This window comes from Numenius arquata, chromosome 6 (assembly GCF_964106895.1).
Source record: "Numenius arquata chromosome 6, bNumArq3.hap1.1, whole genome shotgun sequence".
Taxonomy (NCBI): Eukaryota; Metazoa; Chordata; class Aves; order Charadriiformes; family Scolopacidae; genus Numenius; species Numenius arquata.
Window position 1 is genome coordinate 13,898,828 of NC_133581.1, and position 19,608 is coordinate 13,918,435.

A 19,608-nucleotide genomic window follows, 5' to 3' on the forward strand; every position below is an offset into this window, starting at 1 on the left:
TTAGTCTATCTTGCCATTATTTGTAATTATAATAATTATCCCTATTAAGATCTCACAGACTTCTTTTTTTAAGTTCTTGCTCTCAGCGTCCTAAGGTAAACCCGGTTTTAAAGCATAACATTTGTTCCATAAGAACTTCTTAAATTAAAGGAAAAAAAAGTTTTGTTGCCACATGTTAAATTTTGACCCTAGAAATAGTAAGAATCAGTCGCATAAATTTTATCCTACATAAAATAAATACATTAAAATACGGTTGCTAAATCATACTGGAGGATTTTAAAAATATTTGAAAATGTGCTTATTTGTATAATGAGTCTTTTTTGTCGCTCTTGTGTGTTTAAGCAATACAACCACCATTGTTGAAAGGACCTTCTGTAATGTTCATTTATGTGAATAAGCAAATTCTGTGTATTTTCAGTATTTCCTCTAATCTGCAATATGTAATGATTCTTCCCACTACTTTAAGATAAAAGTGAAGTTTTGTTCTGATTGGGGTTTTTTGTTTTCAAGAATCTCATTATTTTTATTAAATAGTTTAGGTTAACTGGTATTTACTTTTAAAGTCACAAAGCTTTATAATTAGGAGGAGTCATCTCTCTAGCTTATACACTCATTAATATTCAATACCACTCATAGCCATCTTCACTGAAGTTTTTTTCCTTTTTGCATTCCCAAGCTAACTTAGTGGTGCAGAAGAAATGTTAGTCTCAACACAATTTGAAAGAAAACTATATATCTATTTATGTCTTGTGAAATACAGTTATTTCATTTCCTACCTTCTGTACTTAACAGTGATACCAGATTGTTTGTACAATGTATTTGAGTTAGCTTATGTAGAAATTGGTAGGTGTATCAGTTTGGAAACCTTTGTTTTCACTGGAGAAATACAGAGAACCACTGACATTCATGGTGTAAGTGTCCACTTTTGAATAATGTAGCAGGTAGTGGGCTACACAGCTGTTTTGGTGAATATTTTCCCTTACTTCACAGCCAGCCAGCTCAAGTTAATAAAATTGCTTTTCTCAAGACTAGTATAGATCATAGCCAATGAAGGGTTTTATCTCAATTCATGAACTAGTTGGAAGTCTACATGGTATGTGTTTCTCTTGCACAAAGACTGTGTACCATTGTGGTGAGACTGTTGGTAGTCTGTAAAGGAACCATTACAATTAGGTATTCCTGCAAAGGAACCATTGCAAGTTAGTCTATAAAGGAACTGTTACTTGTGGATGGCAACTGCCATTGCCTTCAAAGGTAGGTCAAGATGCATGGGAGAATTTTATGCGAGCTCCTCTGAAACTGTTTATGCAGGCCTTTTGAGGCTTGTGTTGGCAGGAGGGCACTGGGGAGGTAGAACAATTAGTCCGCTTACATGTGATGAAGTCTCTCCATTGATCAGCGGAGCTGATCAGTGGCATCTCTGGCAGCTAAAAGCCCTTGTAAGGGTTTGCACTTCTGCTATAACACTCATCTCCATGACTAATGGCCTCAAGTTGCGCCAGGGGAGGTTCAGGCTGGATATTAGGAAAAAATTTTTCACTGAAAGGGTCATCAGACATTGGAATGGGCTGCCCAGGGAGGTGGTTGAGGCACCATCCCTGGAAGTGTTCAAAAGACAGGTTGACGTGGTGCTGGGAGACATGGTTTAGTGATGGTGTTGCATTTTGTTGTTTTGTGGGTGTTTATTTTTGTCAGTTAGGTTGATGGTTGGACAAGATGATCTTGAAGGTCCCTTCCAACCTAGAAGATTCTGTGATTCTGTGATTCTGTGACTGAGGACACATTACAACATCTACTGCTAGATCCCCCTGGAGTGAGAATTTGTTTGAAATAAGTCAAGGATGGGGTGTGGAATTTGCTATACATCCAGTTAGCACACCTGCACCAGATTTGGGATGTCTATTGGTGTACTGTGAAATAAAAGCTGAGGTTCTATCTTGTAGTAACACCCTCAGTATGGAAATCTATAAGGCCTCTCCTGCCTCAGTAGTCAGGTTGATGGGCTCTGAGGTCCCCCAAGCTTCTCTTCTGCATCTTGTTTGCCTCTTGTGAAAAAGCATCTGGACACCAGTAAGAACAGGGAAAGTCTCCCTTGAAGCTATCATTTAAGGAATAAGTCTTGACTGGAAGCATATGGAGACAAGTGTATCGTGCCAAATCTGGGGTGAACATTAGAGGCTGAGAAAGAAAAGAAATTTGGAGGAAATCAACTGGTATTTGGCAGCCATTCACAGGCCCAAGTTGTACCTGTATCTGCTCCTGCAAGCTTCTGTATTTCTTCTGTTTTCTTACTGAATGCATAGGTAAAATAAGAAGGGAAGGAAAAGGTACAAAGAAGAAATGACCATCACCCACAGGAGAAAATCATTAGTGTCATACAAATGTGCCAGAATCTCGAGAACTTGCTTTCCCACCACTGTACATTCAGACTAAATCACTTTAAATTGCAATTTCTTTCTAGGTTTTCATATCAGCCCATTTCTGGACTATCTCAAGTATTTTTTTTCCGGTGAAAACTCTATAACCATTACCATGACAAAAGTTGAATAGCAACTCACAGCTGATCCAATTCTTTAGTTCTGTCTGGTCAATTAATCTAGAATTCCAGTTTTTCTGTTACTCAGAAAAAGGGGTTTGGTGGCTTTTTTTGTGGTGTGTGCCTTAACACTACTGCATCTGTCAGCTGATTTGGATCTTTTACAGAATATTCCTTCTGCTTACCTTGCAGCATTAAAAGTTTTGACTTGATTTTGAAGGATGAGATCTATATTAAATCAAAGTTGCAGTATATCTGTCTTACTCTGCCAAAGCTCAGACATACTGTGAAACAGGCACACAACATGTGGGAGACTAGAGTTATTCATGCAGGAAATCTTGAAGCACTGTGGGATTCATTCCTTCAATGTAAATAACTCATTCTATAACCACGGTTTCATTATCCTTAATTTTTTTTCTATGTAAACTTTCAACAATGAGAATGAACTATTGCCAAAGTTATAGAACTGTCATTAGCTCTAGGGCTAAATTGAGGGGCAATGGGTACGTGGGTGTGAGAGTTTTGTTTACTGTGTGTTTCAACTTTATCCCATTTGAAAATTCACTTGCTCTTGTGGAAGATGTACCCAGTGAGATGCAGCACGATGTGTTGGGTTTCTACAGCATCTCTAGGGTGCAGCTTCATGCCAAGGGTGATAGCTGGAGTAGGGTGGAAAAAAGAAGATCAAGGGCAGGTCTCGGCCCACAGAACTGCATCTTGGCAGCCCTACTCCTTTCAAACTGTGGGAGCTGAGTTAAAGCAACTGATCTTTCATTGTTAAAACACTACCAGTAACTAAGCTGACAAGCAGTTTTAATGATCAAAAGGAAATTAACACTGAACTGTGCTATCCTTCCCATGCACACTGTATATTCATGTCTTAGGGAATTGCTGTTCCTTACTCTGAATACATCAACATTGATCAAGGCCATTATTCTGCTCTAGGCTTTTTGACAGCAACTAAAAATGACGCCACTTGAAACTAACGCTATGTTGCATGTGTATTAACTTTAACAAAATAATAGAATCATAGAATAGTTTGGGATGGAAGGAACCTTTAAAGGTCATCTAGTCCACCCTCCCCCCACAACAAGGAGAGGCAACTTCAACTAGATTAGATTGCTCAGAGCCCCATCCAACCTGACCTTGAATGTTTCCAGGGATGGGGCATGTGCCCCCTGTCTGGGCATCCTGGGCCAGTGTTTCACCACCTGCATTGTAAAAATTTTCTTCTTTGTATCTAGTCTGCATCTACCATCTTTTAGTTTAAAAGCATTGCCCCTTCTCCTATTGCAACAGACCCTTCTAAAAAGTCTGTCCTCATCTTCTTTACAAACCCCCTTTAAGTACTGAAAGGCCGCAATAAGGTCTCTCTGGAGCCTTCTCTTCTCTAGGCTGAACAACCCCAACTCTCTCAGTCTGTCCTCATAGCAGAGTTGCTCCAGCACTCTGATCATTTTTATGGCCCTCCTCTGGACTTGCTCTAGCAGGTCCATGTCTTTTCTGTGCTGAGGGCTCCAGAGCTGGACGCAGTACTTCAGCTGGGGTCTCACCAAAGCAGAGTAGAGAGGCAGAATCACCTCCATCAACCTGCTGGCCACAGTAAGTAAGCGTCTGGGTTAACTTAAGCACAATTATGTCTGGTTACAGAAGCATGTGTACCAGCACTCAATTTAATTTACAAATTCCTCTCTGGTCTTGGTCTCAGCAAGGACTTTTGGTTTAAATGAGCTATAATCTGACATGGAAAATAAAGTGCTTGCAAGTAGCATAGCACTTAGTGTAATACTGCAGTTGCTACAGTGAGTTAATGAGAAGCAACAAAGACAAGTGGAAATGTTTTAAGTCCAGAATGGCCCGGAGATGTATCTTGTTGGGGTTGGGTTCTTCCTCTGTTGTCATCTGTCTCCAGATGCTGTATTCACCTGCCAGCACCAGAGGGGGAATCTTGGCCTCACTGAAGGCAGGGGGAAGTTTGGCACTGGTGTGGAACAAGGATTTTTATGCAGTGTCTCTGGTTGAAGCGTTGGTCACAGACGTGTCCACAGCAGAGCCCTAGTACTCTACTAGGACCACCAGTGTGGTCTCTGACTCCAGTCCTGGACAGCAACCAAGCTGCCTTGAACAGTTTGTGGTTTTGAGTGCTGTAGCCAGGTAGTCTCCTGTCCTTGTTTTCAGGCTTTTGCTTTAGAGAAAGTGCAGGCCAGAGCGTGGCTCCTTGATAATCGCAATTTGCTTTAGCAAGCCCAGGAGAGCTGCGGCAGCTTGCTCTCAGTTAGGCATAATGAAGCTGAGAAGGCAGAGTTGTGGGCTGGACAAAGTGTGAAACCTTGAATGCTCTCCCTGATTTACCCCTTGTGCACCACCAGGGGAGCTGCATTTCCTCCCCAGAGATCCGTTTTGCTGTCAGTGAAGCATGTGGCAGAGACCCACAGGTGAAAAAAAAGCAATATGCTAAGCCTTTGCCCCTTTCCAGACTTGCATCTTAAAATAAAAGCAATCAACCAACCAAAAAAACCCCATCCTGGAATAAAATAATGAAATGCTTTTGTTGGGAGAAATATTAGAATTGCCTGGGTTGGAAGGGACCTTTCAGATCATCTAGTCCAATAATCAACCTAACACTAACAAAAACCAGCACTAAACCGTATCTCTAAGCACTACGTCTACCTGTCTTTTAAATACCGCCAGGGATGGTGACTGCACCACTTCCTTGGGCAGCCTGTTCCAATGCTTAATAACCCTTTCAGTGTAAAAATTTTTCCTAATATCCAGTCTAAACCTCCCCTGACACAACCTTCCCTATTGCCAGTAGCATCAGCAGCCCATTTGGAAAACAGCTTCTTATCCATGTGAAGGTTACCTCAAAAAAGACAGGACAACAGAGACACCCTACTGACAACAATAACTTCTTGTTCACATACAAATTCTTCATTTGCATGTAAAAGGGAGTTAGGAAAACAGAATTTCATAGACACAGTTATAATTTAGAAAGAGCTTTGGTAGATGCATGCTTTCTGTTCAGCCTAAAACACACTTGCCTTCCTCTGATGTGTTTAAGCTTATGAGTTGAGAATTACCTTGCAAATTCTCTTTTTGCTTACTTTTTGAAGTCTCCAACAACATGCCTCAACAGGGTTAGGAACCCTTACTGTGAAAAATTTGCACAATTCAGAAGGAAGAAAGAGGCCAGAATATTAGGTGCATTTCAGCCTAAAAGCGGTCTTCTGGCAGCAAGAGATGGGACATGATCCTTTTTATCTTACACCTTGGGCAGTGGTTCACGCTCACGCAAGGGAGCATAAGATGCCAAAGGCAGCCTGGGTGCCACGGCTGTGTGAGGTGCTGACAGAGGAGACCCAAGCCGACGATTTTCAGCATATCGCTACTTGAATTTGGGAGAGTAAGTACAAAACCAACCAAGGCTGCAATATTGCAAAGCAAGTCGGATCTTCACATTCATATGACATCTGTTCAACTGTGAAAGGGCACTGCAGGGACATAAGGACGTGGCCTCAGCGCTGCTTGCAGAGTTGGGGGCTGTGTCATGGATTTGATCAAGTATGAGCAACACATGCATACAATCAGTTTTACAATTTTAAATACTTGACAGCTATTTGAGAGTACAATGAAACTATTATGTAAGCTTCCTATTAGTACATATGTTACTGATTTAAGTAACATTCAAGCTTTAAAAGTTTTTGCTTCTGATGTCAGAATTATCTGTACAACCAGACCATTGTGTGCTGACATATGGACTGGATCATTGTTATCATAGTGTGGCTTGGTAAATTCAACTTGATTTCTGTAGATCAGAGAGGAGGGTTTTTTTTTTTCCTTTATTTTGTAAGACTGTAGTTTGGTCACTCTTAAAATCTAAATCTCTTGGATTACCAGTGCATTCGTTCTCAGACCAACCTTTAAAAATAAATAATATCCTAAAACAATGGCTATTTTAGATGTATTGCTACTGAAGATCTGTTCAACAGATGTATGTGTGCTTTGAGATACTGTTCAGTGGATTTAGTGTTTTATTTCTAGGTGAATGATTTGAAACCAGCTTCCAAAAGAAACCATGGTTTTTGAGCTGATGAATGTGTTCAGGGTTGTGCTGTTGTAAGTGTTTACTGGGTAGCTTAAGCTCAGTGGAGCTATTCAAGATTTATTATGGTGAAACCAAGAGCGGGATTTGGCTCTCTAGGTCTGGTCTCGGTCCAGTAAAAGTTTGGCTGGAGCGAATCAATCCCTGAAGAACAAGGATGTTGGATTAATGGAAGAACACGTTATTATTTCTCAAACTTGTTATTAGGTGTTGTAAGCCAAACTGTTCCTTGCCCCTGTGCTCTCCCCCCAGTCTGGGGGAGTGATGACAAGATGGGAGCATCAGATTTCATGGGAAAAAATCCTAAATGGTCGTGCACAAGTGGCGGGGGTGTTGCCAAGACCCTCACAGAAACACAGAGCTGTTTGATGAGTTCCCATCCCTGCAGCAGTGTCTGGAGGTAGTTGGAACCCATGTTTCAAACCCTTCAGGTTATTAATATTACTTTTTAAAAATCAATTATAAATGCAAGTTTGTGGGTTCAAGGTGAAACTAGGGGAGTCTATGTTGGTTTCTTGGCACTTTTGGATACTAAAACATGATTTGGTATTCAGTGCATGTTCTGCAGGCAAGTGCGTAGGTGTGTGTATGGAGTAATTACTCTGGAGGACACTGATTTGGCAACCTCAGAGGCTGTAATCTTCTGTTTATCACAACCAAAGATATGACGTACGCATTCCCACCCCATGCTCTGTCTCTCTGCTTCAGACCTGACCTGCATGAACCGTAGCAGAAGTGAGCAGGATATATAATTGCTTTGCCTATTAATTCCTTGCCCTTTCTGTAAAGTTCCCAGCTTCCACATCACTTGGGACAGGACACTTGTCCACTGGAATTGAATTATCCATTGTATATATTAATGGGAGTTACATTTCCTCTACAGCATCCTCTGGTTCCCTCTATATGCTCTTTGTTGTTTGCACATCAGTGGGGCACTCCCGTGCTGTATCATACAACCAACTGCCACCACCTTGTACAATGTCTCATCTTTTTCCTATTTCAGCTGTCAAACTTCTCTACCCTACTTTCGGAATAGATGCTGTCGTTTTCTGTATGTTTATATCATGCCTAATATAGGAGGATTCCGGTCTCTGACATATATCTTATTAATTTTAGTCTCAGTCAATGGCTATTTTGGGGGGGGTTGTTTTGTTTCACTACGTTTATAGTGTATTTTCTCTCCTACTACCCTGGATTATTATATTAAGATAATTTACCCTGGTAAATTGTTATCAGACTGCAGATTCCCATTAATTTCATTTCTTGTTAAGAAGTCATGAGATGCACCTCCCTGGTTTGGGCTGACCTGACCCTCTGCACTTAACATAAATGAAAACACACCCATGTGCACATTTGCACGCACACAGCGGTCGTGCGTGCTCACACGACTCCTGGCTTTGCTCTGACCCACTCCAAGGCGGACATGCCAGATGCAGTGGAGCTGGAGGCACTCTCGTCTCTTGCAAGCTCTTAAGTTCTCACCAGCCAGAATATTTCCGAAGTATTTTTCAGAAATGCAGGTGCATGCAGTTGTCGGGAGCAGCTTGCTTTGAGTTACATTGCTTCTCACCTGGTAGCAGCTGTGCTCTTGGGGGCAATTATCTGTGTAGTAATTAATGAGGGAGTTTTCTTTCATGCTGCAGTGTGATTCACACAGCTTCCAAAAGATTGGTTTATTAGTTACCAAATAAAATATTTGCAGATGTACTTTGCTGTGATAACATCTCTGACTAGAGATGACTCGTTACAGACACAGAAGTAAAGATCTGCAAGACCAAAATGTGAATGCATGACCCAGAATTTTAGGCTCCTCCAGCAGCTAGCACGACCCCAGAGTCAGCAAGGGGAACTCTGTTTCTGGCTTTAACTTGCACTGTAGTTCTGCAGTCAGGGCTGGGCAAAGGAAAAGGTCCTTTTTCTTCTCCTCACTGGTGCTTGTCTGCAGTAGCAGGGAAGGAGGGACAGCAGTCACTTGCTCTCCATGAGAGCTGGAGTGCTCTTCTTGGGGGCCAGGGGGTGAAGATACCTTGGCTTGCTAGCTCGCTTTCCTGAAATAGAGAGCAAAAGTGGGACAAGTGATACCAAACAGTGCAACAAAGTTTGTGCTTTCTTAGTATCTTGTGTCATGGGTTAAAGGTGAGCTTGGGACAGCCAACTTTAGCCTCCGAAGAAACCAGTTCCCTTTAGCTTCCATGTTTTTTTCTTTTCTGAAGTGTCTGCATAAGCATTTTTTAAGACCCTGTTATCAAACACTGTGTTGCATTGCAAACACGTGGCAGTTCTGCCTTTTGCAAGTACCCAAGACATGGGATATACAACCTAGTTCCTTTGGAATACTAACACTAATAAAGTTTGATTAGTATTAACCTTAAACATGCTACTCTTGACTTGCACCAAAGTTAGCTGTAGGAAAGTCAGAGCTGCAACCCATGAATGAAACCGAAATGGATTTGAGACACAATTGGCAGTGTAAATTGTGAAGAGTAAGGAAATTATGTTTTAGAAGTCATTTAAATTAGTGTCTTCTGATGGTGTCTGCAGCAGAAGAATGCTTGACAACTCGTTAGCTGATAATTCATGGTCAGTATGTGCTGTGTGTGACTTAGCAGACAATGTGAGTAGGGACTGACCCCGTTCATGTGCACTGGGCTTAGCCATAGCCAGCACTGGAACTGAAAACGGTAACACACAGAGGGAAATATGACTTAATTCTGACCTTCTTCAAAATGCCTGAAGTGATTAAGGTTTTAGCAGTAGAGGGGATAGCTGTTTCTTCTCCCGGCCTTGTGTAAAATCTGCTTGGGAATTGATCCATTGCTTTGTTTTGACATCCTTTATACTGATGGAGAAATGTTAGGAACAAACATATTACCAAAAGCTCCTTCTGTGGCAAAAGACCTTCAGTTAGAAAGTACAAGACAAAGAAAAAATAAAAATAAAATTCATTAATCATACATTACCATACCGTATGTAAAGTAACCAGGTTAGGTCTTCAGTTTTGCTGGCCTGATGAGCAGAGCTGTCTATCAGAAGCACTTGTTTTAAGATACAAAAATGAGATGACCATTTTCCTTTATCTATGTTCAGTGGTTTACAGAAAAGAAAATTTTGCACCAAAAGTAGCCTGAAATTTGAAAAACTCGTTAGTGCTTGAAGTGGGTCTTGAAATGAGCAATGTAATTCCTTTACGTTACTCCTAATGCCATATTTGTGTTTATGGATGTGTTGGCCTTGGTTGAATGTAGGTTCTGCTTTTGCAATTTAATTTAATTTCTTTCTTATTATAGGCATGCAGCTTGCAAATCTAGTAATAAATTTCTTTAAATATTACTTTGGGAGGCATCTGTTCCTTAAGGAAGCCTTAGAACCAGTGTTTGTTTTGTTTATAAAATATGCATAATGTAAATAGTCCCTGGAAGATCTTCTGCAAGGCTGGGGATGTGATGACATACAGGGACATTACGATCCTTCAGGTCAAGCAAATCTGAATGAGTACTTGGAAAGAAATGTGACAAACTTTCATCTTTTTAGGGGCTTGTCTGGTCACAGGTACAGTGACACAATGGCAAGTGTTCCCCATTGCCCTGATAGCTAAGGGATGAGGTAAAGTAAGTTTGCAGCAAGTTCACAGAAGGAACTGTATTGTTTATATGTTTATTATTGTTTATAAATGGAGTTTCTCGCTGTGTGTGGCTTTCTTTATCCTTGTGTCTCTATACTAGACAGCGACGTCCTGTGTCAGTACGGGCAAGCTGCCTAGATGCACAAAAATTCAGGGGAGGAGTTCTGATTTATGTCAGTTAAGGGCTTTCTCCTGTAAGGAGGAGTAGCCTTAGATGGAAAGAGATGTGTCGTGTGACTGAGATTTTTCTTATTTGCTTTGTTCTGGCCATTAGATCAGCTGCACTATTTGTACTGCAAAGGCTATAAAACGTTATGTAAACCCATTGTATGGTGTATCCATCGTGAGCTTACTTAAATCTGTAGCATCCAGGGAAGAGATGATCAGAGGCACCCAATGCCTGGGGCCCCTGCAGTGTTAGAGGATGGATGAAGTGGGATAGGTCTGAATGACACTGGCAGACAAACCATTCCCCAGAAGGAAGAGGGGTGAAAATCCCCCATTTCACCCTAAAAACTCCTGTTCAACCCTATATTGGGCAAATCGCAGGAGGGAGGCATCTGGGGATATTTTTCCATGCATTCATCCTTTACTCAGCCTTATGCAGTCTCCTTTCTCCTGACACGGCCTTTCCCAAGTGTTCAGATGGTGGAGAAATAACAGAAAAACACAAGAATACATCTGTCCCCACTTGTAAAAGCATTCCTTCTTGACCTCTTGGACTGTCTGGCTGTGCAGTATCCCTGAAACAGGCAATTTGACTGTAGGGGGTTTTGCTGCAAAGCTGCATCAAAGCTGCAAGAGGTTTTCAGAGGGCAATGCAAAGTTGGTCGTTTTCCCCATGGTCCATAAAGAGAAGACATGAGTAAGAGAACTGTTACCTTTATTCCAAGATCAGAAGAGACCCCATGACCATATTCTTTTATCTTCTGCAATTTTCCCTAGACAGTGCATTAAAGTATATATTATTTATTATAATGGATATTTTAAAAATGGATGTTATAAAAGATAGCTAATCCACAATTTTGAAGTCCAAGAATCTCTATTTAAGAATTATTTTAGCTGTTTGGACGTGGTCCTGGGCAACTGGCCCTGGTTGAGCATGGGGTTTGGATAAGATGACCTCCAGGGGCCCCTTCCAACCTCACCCATTGCTGTGATTGTGGGAACTCCATGCTGGTCTCTACCTCCTCTGATAAGCTGTCCTTGTATTTAGTTCCCCGCTGTTTAGTTATTATTCTGATAGTCTGATATCATGGCTACAGTAGAGAATTCTGTGCTTTTGGTTGGTTTGGGATTTGATAAAGTGTTGTATTTTCTTTGTGTCTGAGTAGTGGCTTTATGCAACTTAATGTTACCAAAGATGGAAGGTGTTTAAGCCCCCAATTTGATTTGCCACCACTTTTGCATTTTGCATTATCTTTGTATTGTGTAATGTCAGTGCAACATTACACACACATGAAGTTAAGCAGGTCAGTATGTGCTTTTCTGGGTTAGGACCAAAACTTTGGAATTCATACAAATGATCCCTTATTTATATTTTGCTAGACCTAAAGGGTAGGAAAATAGGATGGGAAGGGTTATAATTTTCTGCTGATTCAAAAAATGTTGTTTAGGAAGAGTGCTATTCCTTTCAACTGCAAAATCAGAAGAAACGTAACTCCATAAGAGGGCAGAGTGAGATGACTGTGCAATAAGCTCAGATATGTTAATTTGGGTTACGTGTGTGGAGCAAATGATGCCAGCATAAGCAAACCTCACTTAACCATGATGTAGCTCTTGGAAGAATCTTAATCAAACTGAACTGGGGTGACATGTCATACAAGAACAAAGATGTCTGTGAGCGACAGAGGTAGAGAGGGGTGTAATTTTATTCTCCACCTTTGAAGGTGAACGTTTTTAATGACGTTTCTTGTAAACAATGTGAGATTGAAAGGAAGTAGCAGTGGTCTTAGGAAAAGGAAATCAAGTCTTGAGTTCCTTCAACCATTCAAATAGAGCTTGAATTGTTTCTTTTATAAGGGATCTTGGAACCACGTTGTCCCATCTCCATGTCCTGTGGATGGCTCACTGTGGGCTCTCAGATTTAGATGGGATCTCTTCCTGCAGCTCTCTAAAAGTAAGTATAGATGTGTTCTGCCAAATGATGATCTGCAAACTGTCTTCAATTGATACTCTTTACTTGTAGTCTTTGTTCTCTTCTCACCTTGTGTTTTCCTAAGGGACTTTGGTTGAATGCCTTGAATTGCATGTGTTACTTTAAAAGAACCTACAGTTGGGTTTTTTTAAGGAGGTGCAACTTTAAGATCTGATGCTTAATGCAACATAGCATTTGTTGCCATATTAGAATCATAGAATGGTTAGAGTTGGAAGGGACCTTAAAGATCATCGAGTTCCAACCCCCCTGCCATGGGCAGGGACACCTCCACTAGAGCAGGTTGCTCAAAGCCCCATCCAGCCTGGCCTTAAACACTTCCAGGGATGGGGCATTCACAACTTCCCTGGGCAACCTGTTCCAGTGCTTCACCACCCTCACAGTAAAGAATTTCCTCCTAATATCTAATCTAAATCTCCCCACTTCCAATTTAAAACCATTACCCCTAGTCCTGTCGATACATTTCCTGACAAAGAGTCCCTCTCCGGCTCTCCTGTAGGCTCTCTTCAGATTAGCTCTAATTATTTAAGGCGGCAACAGCCATGCTTGAAAAATGTTCACTTCCATGCTAATTTCATGTTGTGCCATGTAATATTTCACATATTAGAAAACATTTTGCAAAGCTTGAGTGTTACTTGTGCAAGCCTCTGGTTTACATATTTATTCTGTTTACTTCTGCTGAGGAGCTCTACATAGCCTATAACAATATCTCTGACCTGAGCCAGCTGACCTGGTTGGATCACCTTGAGGTTTTGGACCTGGAAGGGAACAATATTGAGGACATCAACCAGATGCAGTACCTGGGACTTTGTTGCAAGCTGAGCCGCCTGACAGTGGAGGGCAACCTTATTTGTCTGAAGCCAAATGCAGAATCTGCAGAGGTGACGTCTTGGTTTGCACATATTGTGTTAATTTTTGGCAGTGCTTTTTTATTTTGAGTTGGAAATGAGAAACATTTCTGCATCTTCCTATTGTATCATTCTGAGTGATGACATGGGATGCATTTCTCATCTTTCGTTTCTGTTTATTTTGTCCTCTCATGGGTATTGTCTCCAAGATGAGCACAAATTAAATACAAGGAGTCGTAGTAAAGACTCTGGCCTGTTTCCTAGCAAAGTATTCCTTCTTACCTGTGAGAATGGGATTAAACTAGAAATCAGCTGTTCTGATCCATTCAACTGCTCTGTCTTCTCCCAGCTTGCAGTGCAAACAGGCATCTTAAAGGAGACCAAGGAGAGCATGGACCCCAGCTGTATGGATCCTACTACCTGTAGGGATCTTTCAGTGGGTTAGAAAGTAGCCAATTGCAATGTCTCAATTAGATATCTGTCTTTGAGCTTTTGCATTTCTTTTGGAGGCTCTGTGGTCCAACAGCAAGTGCTCCAGGACCACCATGCTCAAAAGCTGAACCCTCAGAAAAATGGTACTTGAGATAACTAGGAAAAGCTATATTGTAGGAACTGCTTGTTGTCCTTTCCTCTGAAAGGTTAAAAACAAATGACCAAAAAGACCTTCAGCAAAACCTGAAGATACAAAATATAGTGATTCACCTCTTCTGTACCAAAATGATAAAGTCGTTTCTGCACAGGTATTTTGCTGAGGGCATGAGATCCTCCATGTCACAAAGATGAAAACACAGTAATACGTGATCTGCTTTGGGTTTCGGGGCACTCAAAAGATAAGTAAGGGAGATCTTATTCTACATGAATGGTCTCAGAGCTGTATTACTCTTTCACTTTCCCCTGCTTCAAAAAAAGGCATTGTTGGGATATAAAATCAAACATTTTGGCATGTGCTGAAAAGGTAACTGGAGGAAAATGAGAGTTTAAAAACTTGGTCAAGTAAGACTGTTCCTCATTTTGGTCACATAATGTCTGACACATTTAATCAGATGACAGTTTATGGCCAGCACACGATATATTGTCATCCAGGTCTTTTGGAAGGTCACAGGCCTATGCACACACACATAAGTATGTAATAGCATCCTTAGCACTCACTAAGGGTGGCGCAATCCCCAATGGCACCGTAAAGAGCCGATAACACAGGGGTTAGAAAGCAGAGCAGGAGTTGGTGCTGTGACTCCACCGTGCCATGTTGCATAGCTTCGCTGTGCGTTTCAAAGTGATCATGCCCATGCCATTAATTTGCATAAAAGATTGGGTTTGATATCCGTCCTGGATTTAGACTTGAAAACTGAGGTACTATCACTAAAATTCAATCATGTGGTAGACAGGTGCGTATTTTAAATATTCGCACTTTTTAGATACGTGAGTTACTAGCATTTTTCAGATGTAATTGTTGGCTTGATCATATCTCTCAGTAAAAGGAGCCACAGAAGGTAGTGCTTTAGCTCTCATAATTTTCCTCTCTGGAATCAAAAGCAAATATTATACACTTGCTTTTCTGTTTTGAACTGGTAGAAGTATACGTCAGAGACCACACTTGTAACTATTTGTAACCAAAATGATTTCTCCATCAACATTTCTCCCTTTTGGAAGATGCAATCATGAGAGGAAAAAACATTCCTGCAGTAAAGAAGCACTGCCTGCTTCTGATGGACAGAGCATGCCTACTTACTCTTTTTACTCCCATGGAGACAAACACAACTTCTGACATTTCTGTATCTTAGCTTCCTATCATGAAAATGGTGTAGTATATCCTAACAGCATAGAAAGTCTGTTTCTACTACCTTGTCATTCCTGCTTAATAAAAATGGTATTTTTGGAAGACATAGTTTTCACTTGGCATCATCAGTCCTTAAATGTACTTGTCATGGAGAAATGTCAGATTGCCTTTGGCTTGTTTAGCTGAGGAAATCAGTCCTAGGGCTGCTGCTGCGTGTCGTCATGTAGCAGGAGTTCAAAGAGGAGTGGTACATGGTGGTGTGCCCTACTACTCTTCTCCATGCTGAATGGCTGTCTCTACTCCTCTACAAGTAGTTGCATTCAAATGCCAGCCCAAGTCTGTTGAGGAAGTCTGCACGATGATATGTTTTACACTGAGCTGTAGCAGAGACGAACTGCAAGTTCACTGTAGTCTCCCACCCAGCCTCCCTGTTGGGAAGTGCTCAGCCCTGGGGTGGTTACAAAGCTGGCCTGCCCTCGGCTGCCGAGAGCTTCTCCATGGGCTTTGTCACTTTCTTGGTTTCAACGGATGTTGTTTGCATTTCTTCAGGGTGTAGAAAAGCCACCTGAAATATAGAAAAGAATAGATGTGGGTTTATTTTGGTGTATCCTAGATCACCAGCTCTAATTCCTCAAGCTTGTAGTTTGGCCCTTGCTGCAGCTCCATAAAAGCTCTCCTATTTATTTACTTTTAATCTACAGAGTGGTGCAGCTAAATTTACTGCTCTTTCTTCAGATGGCCTGTTTGCTCTCTGTAATTTGATTTTCAGATGAGCTCATCTTCCCCTGTTATCTAAACCAAGAGCAACAACCTGATGATAAATTCTGCAGCCTCTGTTGCAGTAATGTAACATGAGCGTAACATGATGCTTTTCTCCAGCAGGACACGGCTGGAAATTGGCTGTAGCCCAGGCGTTGTTCAGAGTACATGTGGTACGGGTTAGCATGGTGATTGGTTGACTCATTTTCTAAATTAAGATTGAAGGCTTAGCTAGAGAAATTTAGTGTCTGCCTCTTAACAACAAAAAATACAAGCTTTATTTGGCGAGTTCCCTCTGCCAGCCTTGGTACTGCATCATGCGGAGGGAGGGGAGGGAGCATACAGCCAGCCAGGTCCCATAAAAAGATTTCTGTTTGTGACAGCTCCGTGTTGAATGAGGACTTGGCTTTGTGTGGTTTTCTAATATTGCATGCAATGTCTGGAAAAGCATAACATTTACCTGGATGAAGCAATTGATTTGTAGGTAGCTGTCCATTCATATTCTGCCAGAGCAGTGCACTCTTGCTTTATACTTTAAGTATAAGAGATCACCATTACTGTTTGCTGCCTTTTGTAATCTGACATAATTTTAACCAAAAATATTCCCATTGCAAAGCAGCATGACCCAGTCAGCCCTGAGGTATTTATTGCTAAGTTTTCCCAAAGACAAAGGTGCTACATGAAGGTGTCTTTCTATCATTGGAATCCAGCAAAACAGCCCAATTTGCAGTGTTCTGGACTGGACTTGCTGCTCAGAGGTCCCAAGGCTTGTGCTTGTGAATCATTTTATAACACGTCAGCTCCACCCATGCATGCAGAAGGGGTCTGCACCCATGCTTTCCCCCATGCCTGTCACTCTGAGTTCACGTGCATTGGGAGCAGTCGCATTGTTTTTCCAGAAAAGAAACCCAAGTGCAGTCCATTTTAGCCTTCTGTGCACCTGCTGTTGGCATATGACCTCTTGCAGAAGAAAACATAGTTTGAAGTAAGCCATCACTTCTAACTGTGTAAAATCACACACTGAACCCCTGAAGACTGCCCCAGAAAATCAGTGCAGTTCATTCGCTGTAGCTGGTTTATGGATGTGCCTAAAAACGTGATCCATGGAAATGCTCTTTCTTTTTCCATCGGCAGGTGTAGCAACACTCATAACATGTTTTCAAGTCTCCCTGTCATCTGAGTATTGACTCAGCAACCAGACAATCGCAAAAGCAGGGAGAGAGGCTGGCTGAATGCTGAGGGTGCCCAGGCTCTCCATAGTCATCAGCAGCCTTCTACACTTGTGTACATTATACATAATATAACAAAGATAAATGCTAAAGTCATCAGTGGGCAAACAGCAAAGGAGCCTTTGGGTGGGGGGCATGTGTTTTCACTGCTCAGGACATGTTCATGATCAATTTGAGTATAAATTATGTGAGGAAATGAAATTCATAACTGTATTTATTTCTATTGAATGAGGTGAATAGGTTTGCCTCATAGAAGGCATTTCAAGTCATATGGCAGTCATACAAATTGAACACTGCTATGCTGCTGGTGGAAGTCCACAGTCTGTTAAATAAATGATTTAAGTGACCACTTTCTCAATTTTTCCAGGAGCCAGATTATAATTACAGAGCTGAAGTAAAAAAACTCATTCCCCACTTGGAATATTTGGATGAAATACCAGCAAGCCAGACTGCTCTTGTTCCTTCTAAGAAGATGCACGAGGATTGGCTAATCATCAAGGAATCCATCAAGGAAGGTGGTTTAGCTGGAGATGTTTCATGGTTAGGTATGTCAGGCTTCCTATCGGGGTTCATTTTTCATCTTATGATGCGTGAAAAAGAAAGATGAAGAGCAAGCTGGCTTCTTCAAAGCCAGTGTTTAATTATAGCAAAGGGATGAAGGATGTTGTCTTCCTCACTTGAGAAGTGAGGAAGCTGCAATTGAGCATGGTGCAGATTTAAATGAAAGCTGTCCTAAGCTGGGCATCAAGATCAGAAAAATGCAGATGACTTCTAGACCATCAAGCAAATCCAGCAGTAGCAGGGAGTCTGTACTTAGCATTCATTCTGCATGACGGGAAGAAGCAAAGCTTGGAAAGGAGTGTTTCAATAACAGCTGTTCATAGCCCTTTCCGTGGTAACAGTCAATCCCATGTAGCATGGATGTAGCAGGATTTCTTGCTCCAATTTAATAACAGAAAAGACAATTTGGTCAGCACCTCTCAATGGTAGCATCATCCTAGCAACTGAGATTATATGGTGTTGTAAGAGGCCTGTTCTGTTTTCTTTGCCTCTGTGATTAAGTCCCTTACATTTATTAGTATAGAATAAATAGTTTGAAAATAAATCTGTTGTCCCCTTGCCTGTAGCCTTGGTTATAGTTCAAATGTCCATGCTTTTACATATCATCCTACATGCACTTTACTACATACCATTAAATATTACAAAGTGTTTCCTATAACTGCTCCTGTTGCTTCCCATTAGTGTGGGCAGTGCAGTTGGCTTCCCAGCCCCCCAGTTGTGGTTCGCCTGCCAACTGTACTCCATTAAAAATTTAGTTTGTTTTGGAATAACTACATACATTTGACATTCATTTAATCCCTGTGGGTCCAAATCATTAGTTGTAATAGTAGTTATGGTAGGGAAAAAATCCATTAAAATCTGATCCCTCAATGATCCTGCTTTGGCAACATCAGCTATGGTTCAGAAAACTAGTTAACACAGTGAGGTGACGGAGACAGTAGGGACGGAGCACAAAATTGTGAATTTGTATTGTTTCCTAGTGTACCCAGACATATATTCTTGTTCAAAACTGATGAGCTCATATGGTCAGGTTCAGACGTCTGCATATTTTTTTTTCCTATAGCAATGTTGACTCAGGTACTTTTCACGCGCTGTATTTCATGAGTTTGTATTAACAATTATGCCCAAGATATTTTAAAGGTCCCTAACACTCTGCTCTTAAGGAAATGGCCATATTATTACAGACGTGATTGCTCCACTGTGGAGCTGGTAGATGCTCAACACTTTACAAAGCACGCTATTCATCTAGGCACTGAAATGAAATTCGCTCTCCTAGGGGTTGTTGGCTGCACATGCTGCTCTTACAGCTGTGCTGTGCTCTCAGGACAGTTAGCAATTGGGCAGGTAAGAGGACAGGGCTCTGTCTGCCTTCGCTAGCTTTTGTGTCATCCACACTGCCCTGTAGCATTGCGAAAACTCAGTTTTCACCTTTCTGTCTGTGTTGGAGAAGTATCTGTCTCTGAGGCAGGATTGGAAAAATCTATTACTGCCATTCCCAGATTTCCATGACTCCTGGTATGTGATTTGCATTTAATTGTCTATTAGCTCTGATAAAGTGGCTGTCACCATCTTCATTGTGCCTGGGCATTTAAGCAATGTATTTTGAGACTGGGGGCTTGGACTGTGCGTGTGGCAAGCAGGTAGGCAACAAATGAGAGGCAGCTTACTCTTACCCTAGGCATGCAGGCAGGGGAAGTAGCAGAGCCCTGGACAAATCCAGGGTCACCTGTGGGGCAGTCGGAGGCGGGTGGTGAGCACAGAGTGGTTTCTGACCCTGTATTCAGCCAGCAGCCAGTCTCTGGTGTCCAGGAGGAGGATGGGAAGGGACTTTGGTTTAGTTGGGGATCCCCAGGTTCTGCTGTCTGCAGAGGGCAGCTACAGGGGACTGCATGCAGCACCTGGAAGCCCTCTGTCTCCAGCATGTTTCTTGTAGCTGCAATGACATATTTTTCTGTCCCCTACAGCTCCAAGTGTGCAGCAGCAGTCACCGTATTGACATTGTACGCGTGATGGTGTGGT

General features: G+C 41.7%; 1 protein-coding gene across 1 annotated transcript in view; it reads left to right on the plus strand.

Moving 5' to 3' along the window:
* The window catches only part of LRRC56 (leucine rich repeat containing 56), a 51,539-nt gene that overhangs the window by 24,096 nt on the left and 7,835 nt on the right, over positions 1-19,608 (plus strand). The window contains exons 4-6 of the mRNA XM_074149942.1: positions 12,283-12,379; positions 13,099-13,296; positions 17,396-17,573. Coding sequence (XP_074006043.1) covers positions 12,283-12,379; positions 13,099-13,296; positions 17,396-17,573 — 473 coding nt within the window. The remainder of the gene's footprint in view (positions 1-12,282; positions 12,380-13,098; positions 13,297-17,395; positions 17,574-19,608) is intronic.